This window comes from Equus caballus, chromosome 2, assembly GCF_041296265.1.
Source record: "Equus caballus isolate H_3958 breed thoroughbred chromosome 2, TB-T2T, whole genome shotgun sequence".
Classification (NCBI taxonomy): Eukaryota; Metazoa; Chordata; class Mammalia; order Perissodactyla; family Equidae; genus Equus; species Equus caballus.
In genome coordinates, this window is record NC_091685.1 from 85,198,047 (window position 1) to 85,219,141 (window position 21,095).

General features: G+C 38.4%; 1 protein-coding gene across 1 annotated transcript; it reads left to right on the forward strand.

Moving 5' to 3' along the window:
* Window positions 1–12,422: 12,422 nt before the first annotated feature.
* On the forward strand, window positions 12,423–20,839 carry FGG (fibrinogen gamma chain). Its single transcript, XM_001914798.6, has 10 exons — window positions 12,423–12,807; window positions 12,909–12,953; window positions 13,148–13,331; window positions 13,443–13,536; window positions 15,063–15,193; window positions 15,499–15,632; window positions 16,555–16,739; window positions 18,282–18,559; window positions 19,922–20,091; window positions 20,620–20,839. The coding sequence occupies exons 1-10, from the start codon at window positions 12,730–12,732 to the stop codon at window positions 20,632–20,634; spliced, it is 1,314 nt and encodes a 437-aa protein (XP_001914833.2). The 5' UTR covers window positions 12,423–12,729; the 3' UTR covers window positions 20,635–20,839.
* Window positions 20,840–21,095: the final 256 nt, after the last annotated feature.

Below are 21,095 nucleotides of genomic sequence, written 5' to 3' on the forward strand. Positions count from 1 at the left end.
ACTATGAGATGGGAGTAGCATACAACAAGCTTTATTTGGGCAACACTTTGACAGGTTTGCAAGCAACAGGTGGGGAGGGGAGTCAGTCCCACACAGCATGGGTCCATCCAGAGGCTGTGGCAGCAGGGAGCCACCACCCAGAAGGGTAGGAGGACAAGGGAACTTCTGGCGGAGAAGGGGATGGGAGAGGAGACACATGTCCGAGTGAGGTGGCTCAGCAGCCCCTCTGGGCAGCTGTGGGTCAGTGAGCTCCAAAGGACAGCCGCAGGGTGGGGTCTTTAATAGCTACAAAGTTTATCTTATCTATGGCTAGCCGATGTTGAATGCAGTGTGCAAATGCGGCTGGTTCTAAATTGCTAAAAATCTGCTTATTTTAGGCTGTGTTTAAAACAATTGAATATGTTTTAAGTATGAGAATTTAGCTTTGGTGCCCACAGGCTTTTGAGTTCATGGGTCCCAGCCTATTGTGAACAAAGCAACAACCTAGGGACTAAAATACTGAGGCTATCTTTGGCTTATTTATGTAACATCCTAAGACCCAGTAAGAAGTACAGCCAAACACACCCAGAATCCACAGCTCCACCAGGCCCAGTCTGATGCCCTAGTCTCTCCTAGGCGTGTTGCACACTCAAATTCTGAGTTCCGGGTTCTGACCTGAGGACCCACTTTGAATGCCAGTGGTCAATACTGGCTGATAATTGATTCCTACATTACCATCCCTTCATCAGCACAAAAGCAGAGAAATCTAACATTCAGACAATAAATTAGCTACATATAAGAGGAATGGATAGGAGGATGTTTTACCCATAAGAATCTAAGAGGCATTTTGAGTGGAGAGGTTAAGTGTCCGCAGCTGTGCCTGCTGTTGTCTAGTAGTGAAATAACTTCACCAGGAGGTGGCGCTATTACATTACTTATCGGAGAGGGCTCGTGTCTTCCAACAGGGTCTTAAAGCAGACTTCTAAATTCCTTCTATTCTGGTGACTAGCTCGAGTAAGCCCTGTGTAATCAAACACATCTACAATGACATGTACTACGTCAAACCCATTCACTGTGCACTCCAGCAGATTCCTCCAAGCCCTTCAGGAAACTCAGCACAAATAGGAGTTTTGTTTCACAGAATATACTAACTATATCTACTTATTAGACACTCTACCTGCTTCCGGCTCCATAGAACATGAAATAAGTAAAATGACTACTCCACTACTCATTCTGTGTTATTGAACATATTCTACAACAGCAAAGGTTCTCTCTATGTAATGTTGCTCATTATTCTTTAATTTGAAAGCCTTCCAAAGGCCCAGATAAATAGGTGACCTCAAGTCCGAGGGATTTCATTTTGGAGATCTGAAAGTCCACAGCAAGTCTGCAGGATGGAGGCATGAGATGGGGATACAACCATTCTTTCATTCCCTCTCTGTCCTGTTGGCTTTAAATTCAGGTCCAATTTCTGTCCTCAGGCTCCTTTATTTTCACACCATATTTTCTTCTGGGAAACTGTCATTGTGTCCCATTTACTCAACATCAATTCTCATTCCCAAAGCTCTGTCTCCAGCATTCCAATGCCATCACCTGTTAGAGATCGCACTACCGCTCAAACTTAAAATGTCGGAAACTGGCCTCATTTTCTCTCTCCCCTAAACCAGTTCCTCCTTCTGTTTTTCCTATTTATGTTGATGGTCCCCGTCTCTTCTGTTCCTCAGAGTTCTTGTCTTTCACCCCTTTCTCCTCTCCTCTTCTTCCCAAATCAGTCCTTCCCTACGTCCTTTTTAGTGTATTTCTGTAAAGTGCTTGAATCTCTCCAAACTATTTCTTGAACACCTACTATGCACAAGGGCTTCTGCAACGTGTTAAGGCATTGGGCTTGGTGCCAGTCTACTTTTTGTACTTTCGGCAGCATTGAAGCGATACTCACAAATGAAGCAATACATATCTATAAATTGAATTACCAAAAATCTACTTTGTGACTTAAATAGAAGGAACTGATTACAGTTTATTTTTTTATTCTTTTTGAAACAAGAAATGATTTCAGTGCACCATCAGTAGAAATATAAGAGGAATTATGTGAGCTTTGGAATTGCTGAGTAGGACTCAAGCCTCCTTATGTCAAGCAGGTGTGGTGACTCTCAGCTCTGAGTGAGGCAGGGGGTCTCCTGCCTTCCCGTGTGCAGTAATCACGTGGGGAAGCTTGTTAATAAAATGCAGATTCCTGGAGCCCACACCCAGATACTCTGAATCAGTATACTTGGAAAGGAGTGAAGGAATCTGCATTTTAAACAAAACAAAATTCTAAGGAGTATTTTTAAGAAATAGTCATGAAGAAAAGAAGTCTAAATACTTAATACAGAAATTAAAGATTGTCCTTATATCATTAAATTGCTTATACAACTACTCTTAATTTAATCACGTAAGTTGTGTAATTTGATCCTGTGTTTCTCTCCCAGTAGCTGTTTCCTAAAATTCTATCTTTAGAAGCTTGTAACTTTGGTTTCCAGTTTTATCTCAAGTTTGAATTTCAGTCTTGGAAGAAGTAACACCTTAGACCAGATCAGTCATTCATGCCTTACCATATATGAGTTTATCAGACCTGTTCTTGGGAGAGCAAGAAGTAGGCAGGGATTCCTGAAAGGGGAAAGAAGGTAGCACAATACAACCAAAGAGGGTAGGGTGCTGGGGCCAGGCTGGGAGGCGCTAGTATATTTTCTTACAGCAGAGGTGTGGCAGTCTGGAGCTCAGTTGCAAATTCTAGTTGATCAGAGAAGTGGAGTGGGGAACCCAAGACCCTGTAAGAACTTCCCAAAGGCGGGCCATCACCATTCTTGTTGATGCTGGCTTGGAGCGTAGTTGAGTGAGCTGAGCTAAAGCATGGGACCAGCACAGACAAGCCTCGGGAAAGAACAGGGTAAAGTCATTAGGCTTTCTTTACCATACACACTAACCCTAGTCCTGTGTGCTCTAGACATTTTCTTTCTTTCTTTCTTTCTTTTATTTTGAGGAAGATTAGCCCTGAGCTAACTGTTGCCAATCCTCCTCTGTTTGCTGAGGAAAACTGGCCCTGAGCTAACATCCATGCCCATCTTCCTCTACTTTATACGTGGGATGCTTACCACAGCATGGGGTGCCAAGCAGTGCCATGTCCGCACCCAGGATCCTAACCGGCAAACCCCAGGCCACTGAAGCAGAATGTGTGAACTTAACCGCTGCACCACTGGGCCGGCCCTTCTAGACATTTTTCTTACATTAATGCAACTACCTGTCAGAGCTCCAACACACAATGCTATATAAATTCCCTCATTTCCCCCTCTTCTAGTGTTTGATTTAAATTTGTTAAGGTTGTACAGTTTGGTTATAGCCCCCTTGTTCCAGGCAAGTGGAAGAAGCCCAGAATCCAGTATATACTCTTCTCTCCTTACACTTCATACAATGGATCAGGAGAAATGGTGAGCAGCGGCTCATGAAATTCTTCCTAGGGTCGTGGTTTTCTGGGACTTGACCAGCCTATTTTATTGACATCATTCAACTTGGATTTCTTTTAAAGTGCCATATAGTTTTGCTTTTGTTTTCCAAAAATTAAACACTTGCGAGGTGCCCTTCCGTCAAAAAGTCATGTTGAACATCTCTCTCCCCTCCTGAGGCCACACAAATGGAGTCATAGAAGAATCACCGGGGTCTATCTATGGGCAGCTGCTCTGCACCAGTTTCACAGCTGACCCGCCCTGCGGCATCTGATGGACTTGCTACATCTGTGAACAGACTTTGCTCTGAGACAGATGCTTTCGAGGCTGGTGTACTTTGTCTTTTCTTTCCTTGACTGATTTTGTACGCCCTTTTGTGGTCATGTGCTCTGCTTCAAACTGAATTTTAACATTTTATTTCAGTTTTGAGTAATATTTAGCATTTAGTAATATTTAGTAAAATATACTTTATTCATTCCACAAGTATTTATTGAGTGCACTGGGTTTTTTTGTTTTCGTGTGTGTTTTTCTGAGGAAGATTGGCCCTGAGCTAACACATATTGCCAATCTTCCTCTTTTTGTATGTGAACCACTGCCGCAACACAGCCACCAATAGATAAGCAGTGCGGGTCCACACCCAGGAACGGAACCCAGGCCACCAAAGCAGAAGGCACTGATCTTAACCACCAGGCCATCAGGGCTGGCCCTGAGTGCTTGTTTTAAATGCTGCAGGTAACAACAGATAAAAATCCTTGCCTTCATGGGGCTTACATAAAATTTATTTAATTAATTATTATATTATTAAAATAATATCTTAAAATTGTATGGGATTCCAATCCCTCAATTTAACTTAGAAGATCTGGCTAATAAGTTATATTGGGCATATTTTGGTGGAGAAGCTTAAATATAAGGTGGAGAAGTTTGTATTTAATTGGATAGGAGATAGGGAGTCCTTGGAGATTTTTGGTGAGGAGAATGATGTCATTAGAGCTCCCTCATAGGAGACTGGACATGACTGTAGTGTGTAGATGGACTTCATGGTGTTTTCAGGCTAACTTTCAGAAGCTTCCTCTCTTTCATTCTCACTAGGTCACTTACCTGGGCTTGTCAAATCTCTGACAGCCCCAAATCAAAAAAAAATACATAGGTTTGCTTTGAACCACCCACCTTCCAAATATATGGGGGCCTGCAGGTGGCAATGGTGAGCCAGCCATGAGCTTTGTGGCTATCACCACTACAAACCCAGCAAGCAGCACCTTATCACAGAGTCCTTCCAAGACTGCCATAGCTCAGCGAGTACTGGCCAGAGTGTTTCATTCCCTTAACTCTTCTGTACTTTTGCTCACAGCCTTTGTCACCAATTGACATTATATAATATGTCATCTATTGCCTCTGTCTCTCTGGTAGAGTGTAAACTTGACCGCAGGGACTTTATTTTGCTCATTACATTGGATGAGGAGGTCCTGGCAAATAGTACATGCTCAATAAACATCTGGTCCAAGCATCGCCTGGAGGAACATCATGGGACCCTTTAACAAAGTTTTAGGGTGTGTATTTGATTAAGCATTATTTCAGGAATTTTCCTGGGATAATTTTATAAGTTTCTGTGTCAGAGCTAGAGGCAGTTTGCCATATCAGGAAGCTATGAGTAGGGATGAGAAGAAGGGGTCTTCCACAACCATAATGAGATGATGCAGTATTAAATATGGATGAAGTGCTAATGGGGAAATTAACCTAATAAAACATATTGGGTGAGATCCACAGGAATTGTTGATATGAGAATATCAGGTAGTTTTCTGATCCAGAGGGATGCATGATTGAGCAATTGGTTTCCTGGATCTTCTTAAACAGAATTTCCTCTGTGTTGTTTATAAACAGTGAAACACAGTGTTCTGAATTTTTACTTACTTTGTTTCTTTACGGATGAGCTTGTCCTAGATAGTCCTGCAGACAGGCCGTTTTTCAGTAATCTACTGGCACAGTAGTTACCAACCAAGAGTGTGGTTTACACTGCGGTGTTCCTTGCAAAACATTCAGTAAATATTTGGGGTTTTACAAATCATATCTTTGTTTACCAAACAGAGGTCACTGCTCCACCACTGAAGGTACAGCATACTCAGCAATCTACCTTTGAGGAAGGGCAAGGTTTGTCACCTTTCATGCATGAAGCCAAGTCCTTCAAATTTCAATTAAAAATACACATACACAGTATTTCATACACAGTGTATTCTTTATGGATTTAAATTTGAGTTGAAAGGACCATAGTGCAATCATAGTAAGGGAGTAAACTAACCCAAGAGGTTAGAATTTTAAACAAAGGTATAAAACTTATAGATAATTTATTTGCCCTCATTCAAGATTGAAGTTTAAAGAAAATATGGACATTAAGTAAGATAAGATGAATTGTTTTGTTGATCTAATAGCATTTTGTATTTTTCCTACCTTCCTTCCTTCTTTGGAAATATATATTTTTTTCTCCATAAATAATTTATTTGACAAAGTAACCAGAGTTTTCCTTAAACAGGGAAATGTAACTTGTCAATGTAACTTGGCCCCTTTGTTTTGTTTTGTTTTTACCACACTCTCTTGCTCTTGTAAATCTTCTACTGATCTCATGTAGGGTGAAAATTCTTTCATAGGGTGAAAAAAATCTCAAATTGTAAGTTACGTGAAGATAGAAACAAATGAATGAACCAGAAACTCAATTAATAGACCAATTTGGCACAGCAAACACTTAAATCTGTCTCCATTCCAATTTCTCTTAATCCAGGGCACCCTCAGAACATTCCTTCATCTCCAGCCATTTTTGGCTCTGGATTAATTCCAATTTGGATAATTCTTCATTTTCTAGGCCCTTGGTTGCTTTATTTTCTAAATCCTATACATAGCACTTTTTGAACATCCCTGCCACTTGGCCACATGCTCCAATTGATACATCCAGGGAAGTTTTATGAAATGAAGAAGCTCAGAACCCAACCTGTGGCTGCTGTCCTGCCCCCAGTGAGAACTCCATATTACGTGCCCCATGTTGTTTTTCTCTCTGTGATTTACATAGTGAAACTAAAAGCACATTGTTCATAGGCTATCCAGGGAACATTTTCATTTTCACTTTCCCTGGGCTATTTTTGTTTATAAACAAAGTAAACGTTCTAACAGACAACTTTGTTTCCCTTAGTGAGATATTTTTCCTATTAGATTGGAATGACTTTTGACAAGCCAACCAACAGGTCATGTTCATTCTGCCTATTTTGAGGAAATCCAGTGTTGAGGAGTCAGGCTATAAATTTAGCTTAGGTCTATAAATGATTTATTTATTGGAAAAATAGACATATCATTGTCAGCATTAATCTGAGCTTCCTAGGACCGCCCAATGGATGTATTTTCCTTTAAGTTACTGAAAGAATTCAATTCATCAAGTCCTATTGAACTTGAACCATGAGGTCAGCATTGAAAAGCTGCTTCCATCTAAAATTGGCTGAAAATACAAGCATTATAAAACAATAAAAATCCAGGTTTGAGAAAGACTGTAAAAGACCATCTAGCCAATCTTGTTTCTAACCCAGAGAAGATATGCAGATTAGACAGATAATATATGTTCATACAATCACACACACAAGCTTATATACATATATATGTACACATACACACACACACACACACACACACATGTTATATTTTTAAAGTCATCAACTCCTCTAGGAATCCATTCCATCAGTGAATAACTTTGATTCTTGTAATAACATCTTGTATCTGTGTATCATCTTAGCTTAAGAAGTGCTTCACGATTTTGTTTAGAGTCATGGTTAAGAGTGCAGGCTTTGCGTCCATGGGTCTGAATCCATGTTCTGGCACGGTGACTTTGCATACATCACCATAACCTCTCCAAGGCTCTCATTCTTCATTTATAAGATGCAGATAATCATATCTACCTCCTAAGCTTTTTGTGAGGATTAAATGAGAGAATACACAAAACAGCAACAACTGAACTATCACATGACATGGAACATAAAGAAGATGCTCAAAATCAGTGGCTCATTTATTATTCCTTCAGGCCTATATCATGTGTGGCCAAGTCAGAAAGTCCTAAATTAACTCTACATAATCCAATTCAAATTTAGCAAGCAATTTTGGAGCGGAGATGAACAAAACAGACAAGGTGTTCACAGAGTGAATTATCAATATGCATGACAACCATTAGCCGTTGATATTATATTTTCAAATCAGAATACAGAGAGTTGGTCGATAGGCAGTTTGGGAAATTATTATTTCAATAAACAAGCCCATTGACCTCTGAATTAAATAAAATAATTACTTTGGCTTAAAAACTACCTATGCTATTTTCTCAGAAAACAAACCTGGAAGTAGAGGAAATTTGATTTAAGAAATATTCTTTTTTCCTGGAATTCGTTAATCATTTATAGTTTACCAGAGAAAAAATTTGCCCAAATATGGGCAAGAGCAGCTAGTTAAAATTTAATAAACCTAGTGACTGAATGCAGGACCAGTGTAGGCGTCTAAATCAATGTTGGTTATTTTCTTTCAGAGAGCATCTTGTCTAATAGGATTCTGATTTAGGACTTGAGATTGTGGTAAAAAGCAAGTCTTTTCTCTAAAATTGTGATAACACATCTCAGATTCTAATGCAAGTCAACAAAAAGCCAGGAATACAAGTACTATACTTCTAAAATTGGATGATAGAATATTCAATTTCCTCAATTTATGCTTATCAACTTTGTGTGTATGAGATTACATATAATACATCATATATAATAGATACATAAGTTTTAACACAAAATTATGAATTGTTACCTTAAATTCCACAAACCTATGATTTATGATCCTCAGCAAAAAGAACCACAATGGCAACATGCTTGGTCGGACATGCTTTGCTTGAACTCTTTTACTGACGGGAAGTATACCTTCTCACAAGGCATGCACTCTAGCTCTCTTACTATTTCATCTTTGATTGGTGCAATTAATTTAGGTGGAATTTCTTCTTAAATTAGACAACTAGATGCTTTCTTCTCTTGGGAGCATTACAGAATCAACCTGTAGTTAGTTGCAACAGATCATTTATTAAAGAGAACTTTCTATAGCTGGAACAACAAAGCTTGGTCCCCATGAAGCAAATCTACCAATAATGGTCCCTCTTACAATTTTGTGAAATTAAATGCCTATTTATACAAATTCCAATTGTCACTGTAAAACATTTGGTAATTCATAAACCTTATAAACATTTGTTTAGTGTTTTCTGTGAATTAGGCAATGTGCTCAGCACATTATTTCATTGAATCCTTGTAACAGTCCTATGCAGTATTATATTATAAATATTATTTCTATTTTACCAACACAGATTCTGAAACTTAGAGTGATTAAGTCACTTGTCCTGAGTGACACAGCTAGTAAGTTATAGAAATGGGATTCAGACTCAGGAAGACAGACTCCAGAGCTCGTAACAACTGCTTAGGCATATTCTCCTCCATTGGGCTATACTTCCCTTAAAAGGCAATGCCTTAGTCACCTTTTATATTGAAATAAAAAATAATCAAGAAATAATTACTAGTACAACAAATAAATCATTGTGAATCATCAATAATGGCATATTTTAATTATACGTACTTTTGGGGAAGGTAATATGTGCATATATTCAAAATTCTAAATATAGAGAGTATACAGAGAAAATGAAGCCTTTTTTCCAAGTTTGTCCTGCATTCTCCTGCCCCACACCCCTCCATGTGAACACTGGTCAACTCTAGTGTGTAATCTAGAAATGATATTCAATGCGTATGCTAACATGTATGTATATTCATTCGGTTGTCTTTTTGTATTTTGTATACAGTATACAGTATGCAATATTGAATAATCTTTTTGTCTTCACTGATATTGTAATGTCGACTTTATCATACTAAACATCAAAATAAGTCTAAGCCTATTATCTTGACAATACTTATCTACCTACAATGGCTCAGTATCATTGTTTAAAAAATTATGGATTATCATATGTTTTAATATTTGGGACATGTTTTGGTCCTCATTATTCTTCCTCTTGTTTAGAATTTTCCAGGATAATTTTATTTTTATTTTTAATTTGAAGTTTATAATAGCTCATCTAATTTTTATAAAAAGAAAGAAAAGAAGAGGAAAATATCTTGTTCATAGTTTTATTGGAATATCAATACAGTTCTAAATTGCGGAAATCATTGACATTCTTCTTGATTTTTTAAATTTAGAAACAGAACATGATTTCACCTTTTCCAGTTCTTAATTTACACCTCCAAGGTATTGTTTGGAATTTTTAGTAATATCAATCCTCCTATTTCTTGTTAAATTTTTCCTTGGATATTTTATCTAGTTGTGTGTTTGTGGTTGAAATTATAAGTGCAATTTTCTTCTTCCATTACATATTCTAACTTGGTGGTGTTTTTATCACTAATCAGATGGTTATTGATTTCTGATTAGTGACTTTTACATACCCACTTTATCAATAGCTACTTTCTGATTGTCATTCATTTACTTTACGTGGTTACCCTTACCAAAGTGCTTTATTTTTGCAATTTGGAAGTTTTGAGAGATATTAGAAATGTAAACTATAAAGGCTTACTTCCAGCCCAATTCAATTCTATGCCATCAAATCATTATTGAGTATTAAATATTGCTATGGTAGGTGCAGTAGCCATAAAAATGTTTACAGTCTAATGAGGTAGATATGGCACAAATATATACAATACAAGGTTGCTATAAATCCTATGAAAAACGTAGAGCTGGCCTCCAGAGTTTTGGTTTTTGTTTTGGGGAGAAGTAGGAATCATGAAACAGGATCTTAAAGTTGTATAGGATTTTGACAGCCAGAGATGCAGGGGTGAGTATGAAGGCAATCCAGGCAGAGGGAGCTACATATAAAAAGAAAAACACAATCTGAGAGATAATACTATAAGGTGCACATTAAGGGGATGCTATGTGATTCAATTTGGTTAGACAAGAGGGTGTAGGAAATAGAATCAAGGGAGAAAAACAGCAAAGGTAGGAGGGACATTTATTATGTTTATATTCACTGTGATGGGGGATAGAGAGTCATAGAAGGTTTTTAAGCAGGTGGATGTCATAATCAGAGCTACATTATAGGAAGAAGAATCTGTCAGCAGAGTGACAAACAGTTAGGAGCAGGAAGTGAGTGGAGTGGAGGAAGGGAGATCAATTGGCAGGCAGTCTAGACAAGCAGTCTAGACAAGAAATAAGAGGGCCTACTCTGGGATGTCAGCGGTGGAAATAGAAAGTAGGAATAAAATAGAAGTGACAGCGTAAAAACAGTTTTAACCACAAGCTCTGACAGCTGATTAGGTGGATAGATAAGGAGGATGAGGAAGACTGTGAAACTTTAATTGGCTGGTGGTCAAGGTGTTGTGATTGGCACTAACTGACAATACTATTAAGGGGAACTATTAAGGAGGAGAGAAAAGGCAAGTCTGGTTTTGATATATTCACTTTGTTATAATAATTATTACTGACTGAGTAGGAATATTTACCTTTGTTTCAAGTCAAAACATAAATATTCCTTTATAAAGACTTAGGACTAAACATTAAAGCATCAGGATTTCTTTCAATCTAGATGCATTTTTCTCACTAATGTATTTAATCAAAGTTTGCAGTAAGCTTAGTTTCAGAGGAGGAAATGAGGAATAACCCAAAATAGGAATTTAATAATAGTGATAATGCACAATTGTAAATTATCGACAGGAGATGATAATAAATGTGTTTTCCCAATATACCAGGAAGATCTAGGGGCAGAGCAAAAGGGACAGCCCTGGGGCTGGCCCGATGGCACAACATTTAAGTTCACACTTTCCACTTCAGTGGCCCAGGGTTCGCAGGTTTAGATCCAAAGTGCAGACCTATGCATCCCTTGTCCAGCGGTGCTGTGGCAGGCTCCCACATATAAAGTAGAGGAAGATGGGCACAGATGTTAGCTCAGGGCCAGTCTTCCTCAGCAAAAAGATTAGTGGCAGATGTTAGCTCAGGGCTAATGTTCCTTAAAAAAAAAAAAAAAAGGACAGCCCTGCCCTAATGTCTCATTTTAGCCCTTTTCCTCCAGCTATGCTTCTAGTCACTTATGGGAGGTGGATTTTCTAGCTGCTGCCTCCTCTGTCCAGGCTTTCCTCTGAGGTATCTAGATGGAACCTCAGGAAAAACAAAGTAAGCTCCTGACTGGTTTCCCCTCTGTGCCACATGCGTTGCCTCATCAGCCAGTTCTTCAAGACCAAGAGAAGAACTGAGCTCGAAAGCTCACTGTGAACCCAGAGCCTAGGAAATAGTCAACTTATTGGTGAGGAGGGTCAAAAGTACAAACTTCCAGTTATAAAATAAATAAGTCCTGGAGATACAATGTACAGCGTGGGGACTATAGTTAATAATACTGTAGTGTGTATTTAAAAGTTTCTAAGAAAGTAGATGTTAACAGTTCTCATCACAAGAAAAAGAAATTTGTAACTATGTAGTGATGGATGTTAATGAGACATTGTAATGATCATTTTGCAATATATACAAATATCGAATCAATATGTTGTACACCTGAAACTAATTTAATGTTATATGTCAATTATATCTCAATTTTTTAAAAAGGAAGAAGAAAATTAAGAAAATGGTCAACCCAAACGAACAGGAATGTATTTCCGGTGTCATTTGTTCCTGAAAGTACTGGAAGATTGGGAACAGGTGGAAAGCAGTGTCCTGTGGCCATAGTCACAGGTTGCAAATAATTGTTATCTCATCCCTGGGCTAAGAAAGAACTTTCGGTAAATTGGGTTATGGCACCAGGTTCCATCTTAAAGTTGGGCTGGGTTGTTCTGGTCGAGGTCAGCTGGCAGAGTTTGTTCTGGTCGAGGTCAGCATTCTGTGTTTGCTTTCTTGGCCCTGTACTGGAAGAGGTTGCATCACGCAGCCTCCCAGGCTCCCCGCCCTCCTCATCGCAATGGCTAATGCTTCACTACCCTTTGCAGATGGATCTGCTTCAGGGGAGAAAGGTTGAGCTGGGTCACAAAGGAGGAGCTTAAACCTGTGTGCAAAATCTGGGAACCCGACCCGGCACAGGTTGGGGGCCAGGATGAAGAAAAAGAGACGGGAAAGATGTCCCCACCTTCTAGGTCAGAATACCTCGTGATCAGCTCCAGCCACTGGCACTCTTGGCCATTCCTGGAGCTTACATAAAGGGACAATTGGAACCTGAGAGGCCACAGTGTGAACACTTTCAGGGCTGGGAGCACAGAGGACCCCTGACATCATGAGTTGGTCCTTGTACCCCCGGAATTTAATTCTGTACTTCTATACTCTTTTTTTGCTCTCTTCAACATGCCTGGCAGTAAGTGTGCTGTTCACAAGACATATTTGTTTTAAACAGAAAGCTAAAAAATAAGAAAATATATGATAAACTAGTGAAATTTCTGTATTTTTCTCCTCTAGTATGTTGCTACCAGAGACAACTGCTGCATCTTAGATGAAAGATTTGTAAGTAATTTTTATGTTTCTCGCTGTGTTTGAACTGGAAAGGGGCAGAGGAATGAAAGGAATTCTCTCATAAATATCATTTAGCGTTTTAAACTCTTTTTTTTTTTAACATAGTCTACATTTTAGCTATTTTTATTGATAGATTTTAAGTATAGCTTTCATCAAGATTTCTAATCACTCTCTTGTATTTCCAGGGCAGTTATTGTCCGACTACCTGTGGAATTGCAGATTTCCTGTCGAATTACCAAACCAGTGTGGACAAGGATCTACAGGATTTTGAAGACATCTTACATCGAGCTGAAAATCAAACCTCAGAAGCCGAACAACTGATCCAAGCAATCCGAACCAGCTATAATCCTGATGAACCACCAAAGACAGGTGAGAAACGGAATACCACCGACGGAGAAAATAATTTGTGGATTTCTTTTGCTGTTGTTTTAGTTGTTGTATTTGTCTGAGCAAGTTTATGTCTCTGATCCCATATTACAGGCAGAATAGATGCTGCTACTAGAGAGTCCAAGAAAATGATGGAAGAAATTGTGAAATATGAAGCTTTGGTTGTAACACATGAATCAACTATTCGGTAAGCATTTTTGTTTTAATTTACTCTCCAAGACTGATTTAGTGTTTATTCAATATTCCAAGCTTCCATGGAAATAATCTTTTTATTTTTTTTTCCCATTTATCCAATTGGCATTATGCCTGACCATCTTGAACACAGTGGAGATAGGAATTTTTAGTGCAATGAATTCTATTGGGTTATAATAGCTTTTTAGTAATCGTGTGGGAGAAAGGTGTGTAGTTGTCTTCAAATGCAATGGTCAGAATGTTCCGCCCTCCCCCACCCCCGCACCCCCATTTGTCTTACAATATAAATTCAAACTGATGAGAATTTGGGTGTTGAAAATAAGATTATTTTATAAGATTGTCAATAAATCAGTGATGAGGAATTTGCAAGCAGAGACATAAGAAGGATCTTAGCTATAAAAGTAAATTATATTGAAGTTAGAGCAGAAAAAAATGTGTTTTAAGAGACTAAGTGTAACACACATTATGAAGCTACGTGTTGATCGTGGCAAAATGAACCTGCAAAAATGGGTTTTCCTCCTTTCACTTGAGAGTAAAATGTCTCTGTTAACAACTTCTTAGGGACTCATGAACTTTCTGAACATGGGGTCTCAGATATCAGTTTTAGTTTCTATCTCAATTTCTTTTGCAAATTGTTCTCAAAGCAGCATAAGAAATTGAGCTAAACAGTGGCTGAGGAAAAGTGGCCAAGGAGGGGTTTCTCCACTTTTTTGGTATCAGAAGGCCATTGTTTTTATTGCTGTGATTATTATTAGCATTAAAATTTGTATAATTATTGCTCATCATTGAAGCTGAAGGAGACTATGGTGCAATAATTTTCTAAGGCGCAGTAGAGAAAAAGAAGTAGTCGAATAGTTTGTCTATCCTTCTTTACTTCAAAGGAAGACACAACAGTCTATTCATTGTAGATAGTTTTCTGTCATTTTTGAATATGTAGAAGCAAGCCTGTGAGAAACAACAAAAGTGGGGTCATTACTTGCCCTAGCCTTTTTCCAAAGCTATGTAAATATGAACATTAAGGAAAAAGGGAAAGTGTCTGTTTTATTTTATGCAAGATAATGCCCCAGATAGTTTTCCCATGTAAGTTATAGATTGACATCCATAAATAAATCCTCAGAAGTTCCACAAGTGAAAAGGAATAATGCTTCAACATATGTGAATTACTAATCAGAGCTCTTCCTTGCCTAAGAAAACTCTATCCTAAGAATAATTATCAGATGGTTTTCCTATTAACCAGGCTCATCACTCACATAGCTTGTTATCTGCTGCCCTTCATGCAGAAGGTAAAAATCAGAATGACCATTTACAATGACTTTGTTTATTGACAAGGGCTTTGTTATTTTCTTTTCTAAAAAGCTTAGAATTTTAATTCATCTCAAATTAGTAACATAATTTAATTTTTCCAAAATGGAGTAATTTATCAAGAAGCCATTCCTGAGAAAATAAGGTAGTATTTTTAAAAGAAAACACAAAATTACTCCTCTGAAAGAATATTCTGTTATCTTATTCTTCTGCTTGCAGATTTTTGCAGGATATATATAATTCAAATAATCAAAAGATCATTAATCTGAAACAGAAAGTAGCCCAGCTTGAAGCAAAGTGTCAGGAACCTTGCAGAGACACAGTACACATACAAGATACCACTGGGAAAGGTAAGTGAAAGGTTTATATTGGGATTATGTCCATTAAAGTGAATATATAAAGTGAAGGAGATTTTACAAATTAGAATATATAGGAATAATTTGGAAAGTGTCTACTCATTAAATCTAACGTGTCCGATTGCTTAGACTTTTCTTGAGTAGCTAAAAATAGTCTGAAAGGAATGATGATGAGAGAAGTAAGAAAATGCTTCTTGGGAAATGAACACAGTGGTTTGCAACATGTTAAAAGCTCATTTTCAAGACTGGAACAGTCTTACCTGGATTTCAAACCACAGTAAAAATGTCTTCTTCTTCAGATTGTCAAGACATTGCCAATAAGGGAGCCAAAGAGAGTGGGCTTTACTTTATCAAACCTCTGAAAGCTAAGCAGCAGTTCTTAGTCTACTGTGAAATCGATGCAACTGGAAATGGGTGGACTGTGCTTCAGAAGGTATGTTTTCCTCCCCATGTACATTTAATAAACCCCTGCCATATGCTTTTCTAAACACTTCGTGAACATTAACGAACATTAACTCAATCCTCACAACTTCTCTATGAGGTTGCTGCAACTATTACCTCTATTCACAGAGGAGAAAACTTAGGCATGAGAGGTTAAGTAACTTGCCCAAGGTCACATAACTCTTAAGTAACAGAGTCAGGACTTGAACCCAGGTGATCTGGTTTCAGAGGCTGTGCTTTGACTCTCTACTATGCTGGCACTGCTGTTGTAGATTCATGATAGCAAGCAATCACAGTATCATATTGATGAAGAACTAGAAAAGACCTCTTTCATCAGGTAGATCAAGACCTAAGACTGCCCATCACAAGAAGATGAAGTCCCACAGAGGATACAGTTGGGCTGCTCCAAGACAATGGCCCTCTGCTGCCTCTGCCAGTGCCTGGCGCCCACTGTGGATCCTTTTACCTTTTGTTTACCTTGGACCGCTATTACAACTACTCCTGCAGGGGGCGCTCAGAGGGAGTGACTGATAGATGTGCTGGTAGGTAGACAAAGATTGAGCAATGGGTTGACCTTTCCACCATCAGTACTAGAATCAGCAATATCAAGGTGGAGTTCTGAAATCCTTTAGGTGTTTTTTTAAAACTATCACTAATTTAGAATTTATAATGTGCCAGGCACTTTTTAAGTACTTCTCTTACATTCTGTTGTGTAATCCCTGCAATAACCCCGAGAAGTAAGCATCATTATTCCTATTTGACAGATGAGGAAACTGAGGCAGCTTGCCCAAGTTCACTTAGTTAGTAAATGATGGAATCATACCCTCCATATTTTAGACAAGATGTTTATAATGTGTTCTTCATGTGCACTGATAATCTATTCTCTCCTTTTGCCCATGTAATTGTGTAATTAGAGGCTCGATGGCAGTGTGGATTTCAAGAAAAACTGGATTCAATATAAAGAAGGGTTTGGATATCTATCTCCTACTGGCACCACAGAATTTTGGCTGGGAAATGAGAAGATTCATTTGATAAGCACACAGACTACCATCCCATATGTACTAAGAGTGCAGCTGGAGGACTGGAATGGCAAAACCAGGTACTGTTTAGAAAGGACTTCTTTTTGTCATAGAGACCGTCTGGAATGTGCACTTTCCAACCATCATAAAAGTCAATATTTACTAAGAGTTGAATATGTACCAGAAATTGAGCATGAAATTATAATTTATTACAAATAACTATTTCATGAGGCAGTTACTATTATTAATCCCACTTTACAGATGAACTTTCCTAAGTTCACAGTGCTGGTACATGGTAAAGGTTGGATCTGAACTCAGGTAGTTTGACTCTACAGCCTGTCCTCTTAACAAATATGCTAGTTGAAAAGTGAATCCAGCCTCTTCAGATTTCCCTGTGCTTTAATGACCATTCATTCAGTCAAAATCTAGAGCTATCTTAAAATCAAATCAGCCAGCTCCTTTGGTGAGATAAAGCATCTTCTTCTTTTTTTTTTTTTTTGAGGAAGATTAGCCCTGAGCTAACTGTTGCCAATCCTCCTCCTTTCACTGAGGAAGACTGGCCCTGAGCTAACATCCATGCCCATCTTCCTCTACTTTATATATGGATGCCTACCACAGCATGGCGTGCCAAGCGGTGCCATGTACGCACCCCGGATCTGAACCGACGAACCCCGGGCCGCCGAAGCAGAACGTGCACATTTAACCACTGCACCACTGGGCCAGCCCCTAAAGCCCCTTCTGTGCTCAGAGATATCTGGAGGCCTTGAGCATTGTGTCCCTAATTAGAATTGAGAAAAATATTCAACCCTCTTGTTGTGTCTATGAAATAATGAAATATATTCTGTATCCAAACACTATTTTTATTTTTTTAATTTTTACCCAGAAAACACCATAGTCAGTAGACCTTCTGTGAGAACATCTCCCATTTTCCAACTACTGGAGATCGGGGAAGAAGATAAATATTTTCTGGAAATCTCTTTTTGTGCACCAAGGCCCATTCTTCCCTGAACCTCACAATTTTTTCTGGGGAGGAATCTCACTCTTATCCTATAGCTCATGTTTTGTGGGCCACACAGGGACCACTTCTTTTATGCGATGCTCTAGGAAGCCCTCCTTCTTGCCACTATCACAATGCTTTGGTAAAGAAAAACCCCTTTAGGATCTCACCTTTTAGATGGTAGAAGTGGCTAATGAAGCTGTAGCTTCTTCAAGTTTGGTGCTTTAACTAATGGTCACTCACTACCAGATGATTCCTGTGGTTTATGATAACTTTGTGCACAATGCTAAACACTTAGACAAAAGTGGAAAATATGAAATCAGTCAGATTCATCCACACATGTATGTTTCCTGTTAGGATCCTATAGCCATTCAAATGGCTGCAGTTTTTAGTTTTCACTCGGATGCCCTGAAGATTTCTAGACTCATTTTGGGTGGTGCTGATCAGCTCTGAACTGGTTCAGACATCCATTGCCTCTTGCCAGACTTGCAGAAAACTATGCAGTGAGCATATTTCAGACTTAAGAAGCAAAGTTAAAAGTTCTAAACAATTGTCCTGTGAAAGAGTGAACTTCTGACATCCCTAGCGGGGCTCAGATATGATATCTGTATTCCCTTTATTGTAGCACTGCAGACTATTCCACGTTCAGGGTGGGACCTGAAAATGACAAATACCGCTTGACATATGCCTACTTCATGGGTGGAGAGGCCGGAGATGCCTTTGATGGCTTTGATTTTGGTGATGATCCTAGTGACAAGGTTTTCACATCCCACAATGGCATGCAGTTCAGTACCTGGGACAATGACAACGATAGATTTGAAGGCAACTGTGCTGAACAGGATGGATCGGGTTGGTGGATGAACAAGTGTCATGCTGGCCACCTCAATGGAGTTTATTACCAAGGTATGCTTTAGTCTATATTTTAATAAAAGGTAATAAATAGATATAGGGAAATGAGAAATAATTAGTAAAGATATTGGGGGATTTATTGTATAGTTCTGTATTTTAAACCAGAATTGGATAATACTAAGCTTATACCTCAAATTGGCCCCTCTACAAGAAATCCACCTGCTGCAAAATATCCGGTAGCTTGTCGTTATGCCGGAAACTACCACTATCAGAGTTGACACTTTGAGTTATGGTATCTCCTCTAGACTAACCCTGCATATGATCTGGATGGACTAATTACTGTATTTATGCTTGTTAACACATTCAACTGGCTCAGCTGCCCATGACCTATGTGTCAGATAAAACCAGTAAGCAATGAACAGGTATCTGGGGGAGGAGAGTAGAGAGCAGGGAAATATTGGTAAGGGCAGGGGTCCATGAAAGCCAGAGAGGAGAGGAGTCCATCTGAGGAGAGTAGGCCCTTATTTTAGAATGGGGGCAGGGCAAGTCAGAGTTTTCTCTAAGGCTGGAGTAGTTCTGAACACCGGTTTTACTTACTGACAAACTATTGCTACTACCTGACAGTTACATCTGGGGAAGCCCTCCTGATGCTAAAAGATCCATTAAGATGAGCAATCTTTCCTTCTTAGGGCTGACCTAGCCAATAGATTACTTGTCTTCTTCTTAAAAAATATTTAAATTTACCTTTTAGTTTTCACATTTCTGTTTTAGAAACCTAACTTATCCTTGCATCTACAAACCATACAATTATAAGAAACTCTCAGGGAAGGTGCTTGATCCATGTTCATAGTCTGCGGTACACTCCAGTATTGGGCTCAGACAATCCCTTACAAAATTACATGAGATCCGGTGCCCTGGGACAAAAAGAAAGCAAATCAACCTAGTCTCCACTTTATAATGGAGATGTAACATAACATTCCAGAACTGTTTTCTAAAGTCCCTCATACTTTCCAATAAAATTGTGTTTCAGATGACCTGAGACCATCTGATCAGGAATTATGACTCCCGCCTTTCTAACCTGCTTGCAGGAAGATGGTCCATAACAGCTGAGTCCACGATGGCTAAGCTCAGGCAGAGAGACCAGTTGGGGAAATTGGGGATTCTAGCCCTGTTAGTAGTGGGTACATTTAGAGTATGAATATGACCAGGAAGCACAACACAGATGTAAGGAATTGTTTAATAATAAACTTATTTCAATTGTAAATCAAGATTTTGGGAATCTTTAAGGATATTTTCAGTTAGTAGATAACACTATAGATTTGATGTGACAGTGGACTTCATAACAGACTTCTTTACAGATTTTTTGAGGTAAGGAAATTCAAGAGCAATAATACGTACATCTCCAACTTGTTTTAGGTGGCACTTACTCAAAATCATCTACGCTTAATGGTTATGATAATGGCATAATTTGGGCCACTTGGAAAAGCCGGTGGTATTCCATGAAGAAAACCACCATGAAGATAATCCCATTCAACAGAATCGCCATTGGAGAAGGACAGCAGTTCCACCTTGGGGCAGCCAAACAGGTTGGACCAGAACACCGTGGCAAAATAGAACATGAATATGACACAGAATATGACGAGTGATTTTACACTGAGAATTAAATGCTCATTTCTATTAACCCACAAAGTTTCAGAAACTTTTCTGAAAGTTTCTTCTCGGTTTCTCTTACTATACTTATTAATTTTAAGTCTTTTATTAAGGATATTTAGCCTTAAATGGAAATTAAAACTCACTTTGGACTGTTGACGCAAATTACTGAGCTCAGAGTTATTTAAAATTTGTTTATTTGATGAGATAACATTTTAGCTTATCTCCTAGATATAAAATAAAGTTATTGCCATATCTTTTATTTTAACATGTCATTTTATCTTGGTGATTTTTAAAGTTATTTCTTAAATATTTCAGTATATACTAATAAAATAGGAGTAAATTCTAGTGTTTCAAATGCCTATTTTTTTCCATATTTATTCCCTCTAAATCATACATATTTAATGCTTCTTTTTAAATGGGGAGAATTTTATCTTTTTAATATATTTTCTGTTTGGTCATAGGCTGGAGACGTTTAGAAGACAACTTCAAATGGTAGACCTTTTTAAAAGGACTTTATCTGAGCAGAGAAATATAATGTTTTCCTATGGGACAATGGACTTGCAAAGCCTCACTTCATTTTAAGAGTAAAAAGAACCCTTATCGAAAACTCCACTAACAGTTTTATGCTGGTAATAATTTATCTACATGCCATTTCAATAAACATTTTGTTTCCTAAGACTAGATACCTGGTACCTTTATTGACCATTAAAAAACACCACTTTTCTTCAATTTAGTAATTACACTTCGGTCATCGTCAGTAGCTTCTGAGTCCTCACTTGATGCTAACTATTATATCTGATCCTTGGGGAGCTATGAAGGAAATAGAAATCGTGGCTTTTGCCCTCCAGGGCATATAAGACAAATATAGGAAAATACGGTAACCCAAAGTGACAAAATTTGATGTAAGAACATAAACACAAGTCACAATCACATAACT

Bases quoted from the DNA above. Each gene is read 5' to 3' on its own strand.
- FGG (XM_001914798.6), top strand. From the start codon at position 12,730: ATGAGTTGGTCCTTGTACCCCCGGAATTTAATTCTGTACTTCTATACT. The intron at 12,808-12,908 runs GTAAGTGTGCTG...TTTCTCCTCTAG, and splicing joins TCTCTTCAACATGCCTGGCA to TATGTTGCTACCAGAGACAA. The intron at 15,633-16,554 runs GTATGTTTTCCT...TTGTGTAATTAG, and splicing joins GGTGGACTGTGCTTCAGAAG to AGGCTCGATGGCAGTGTGGA.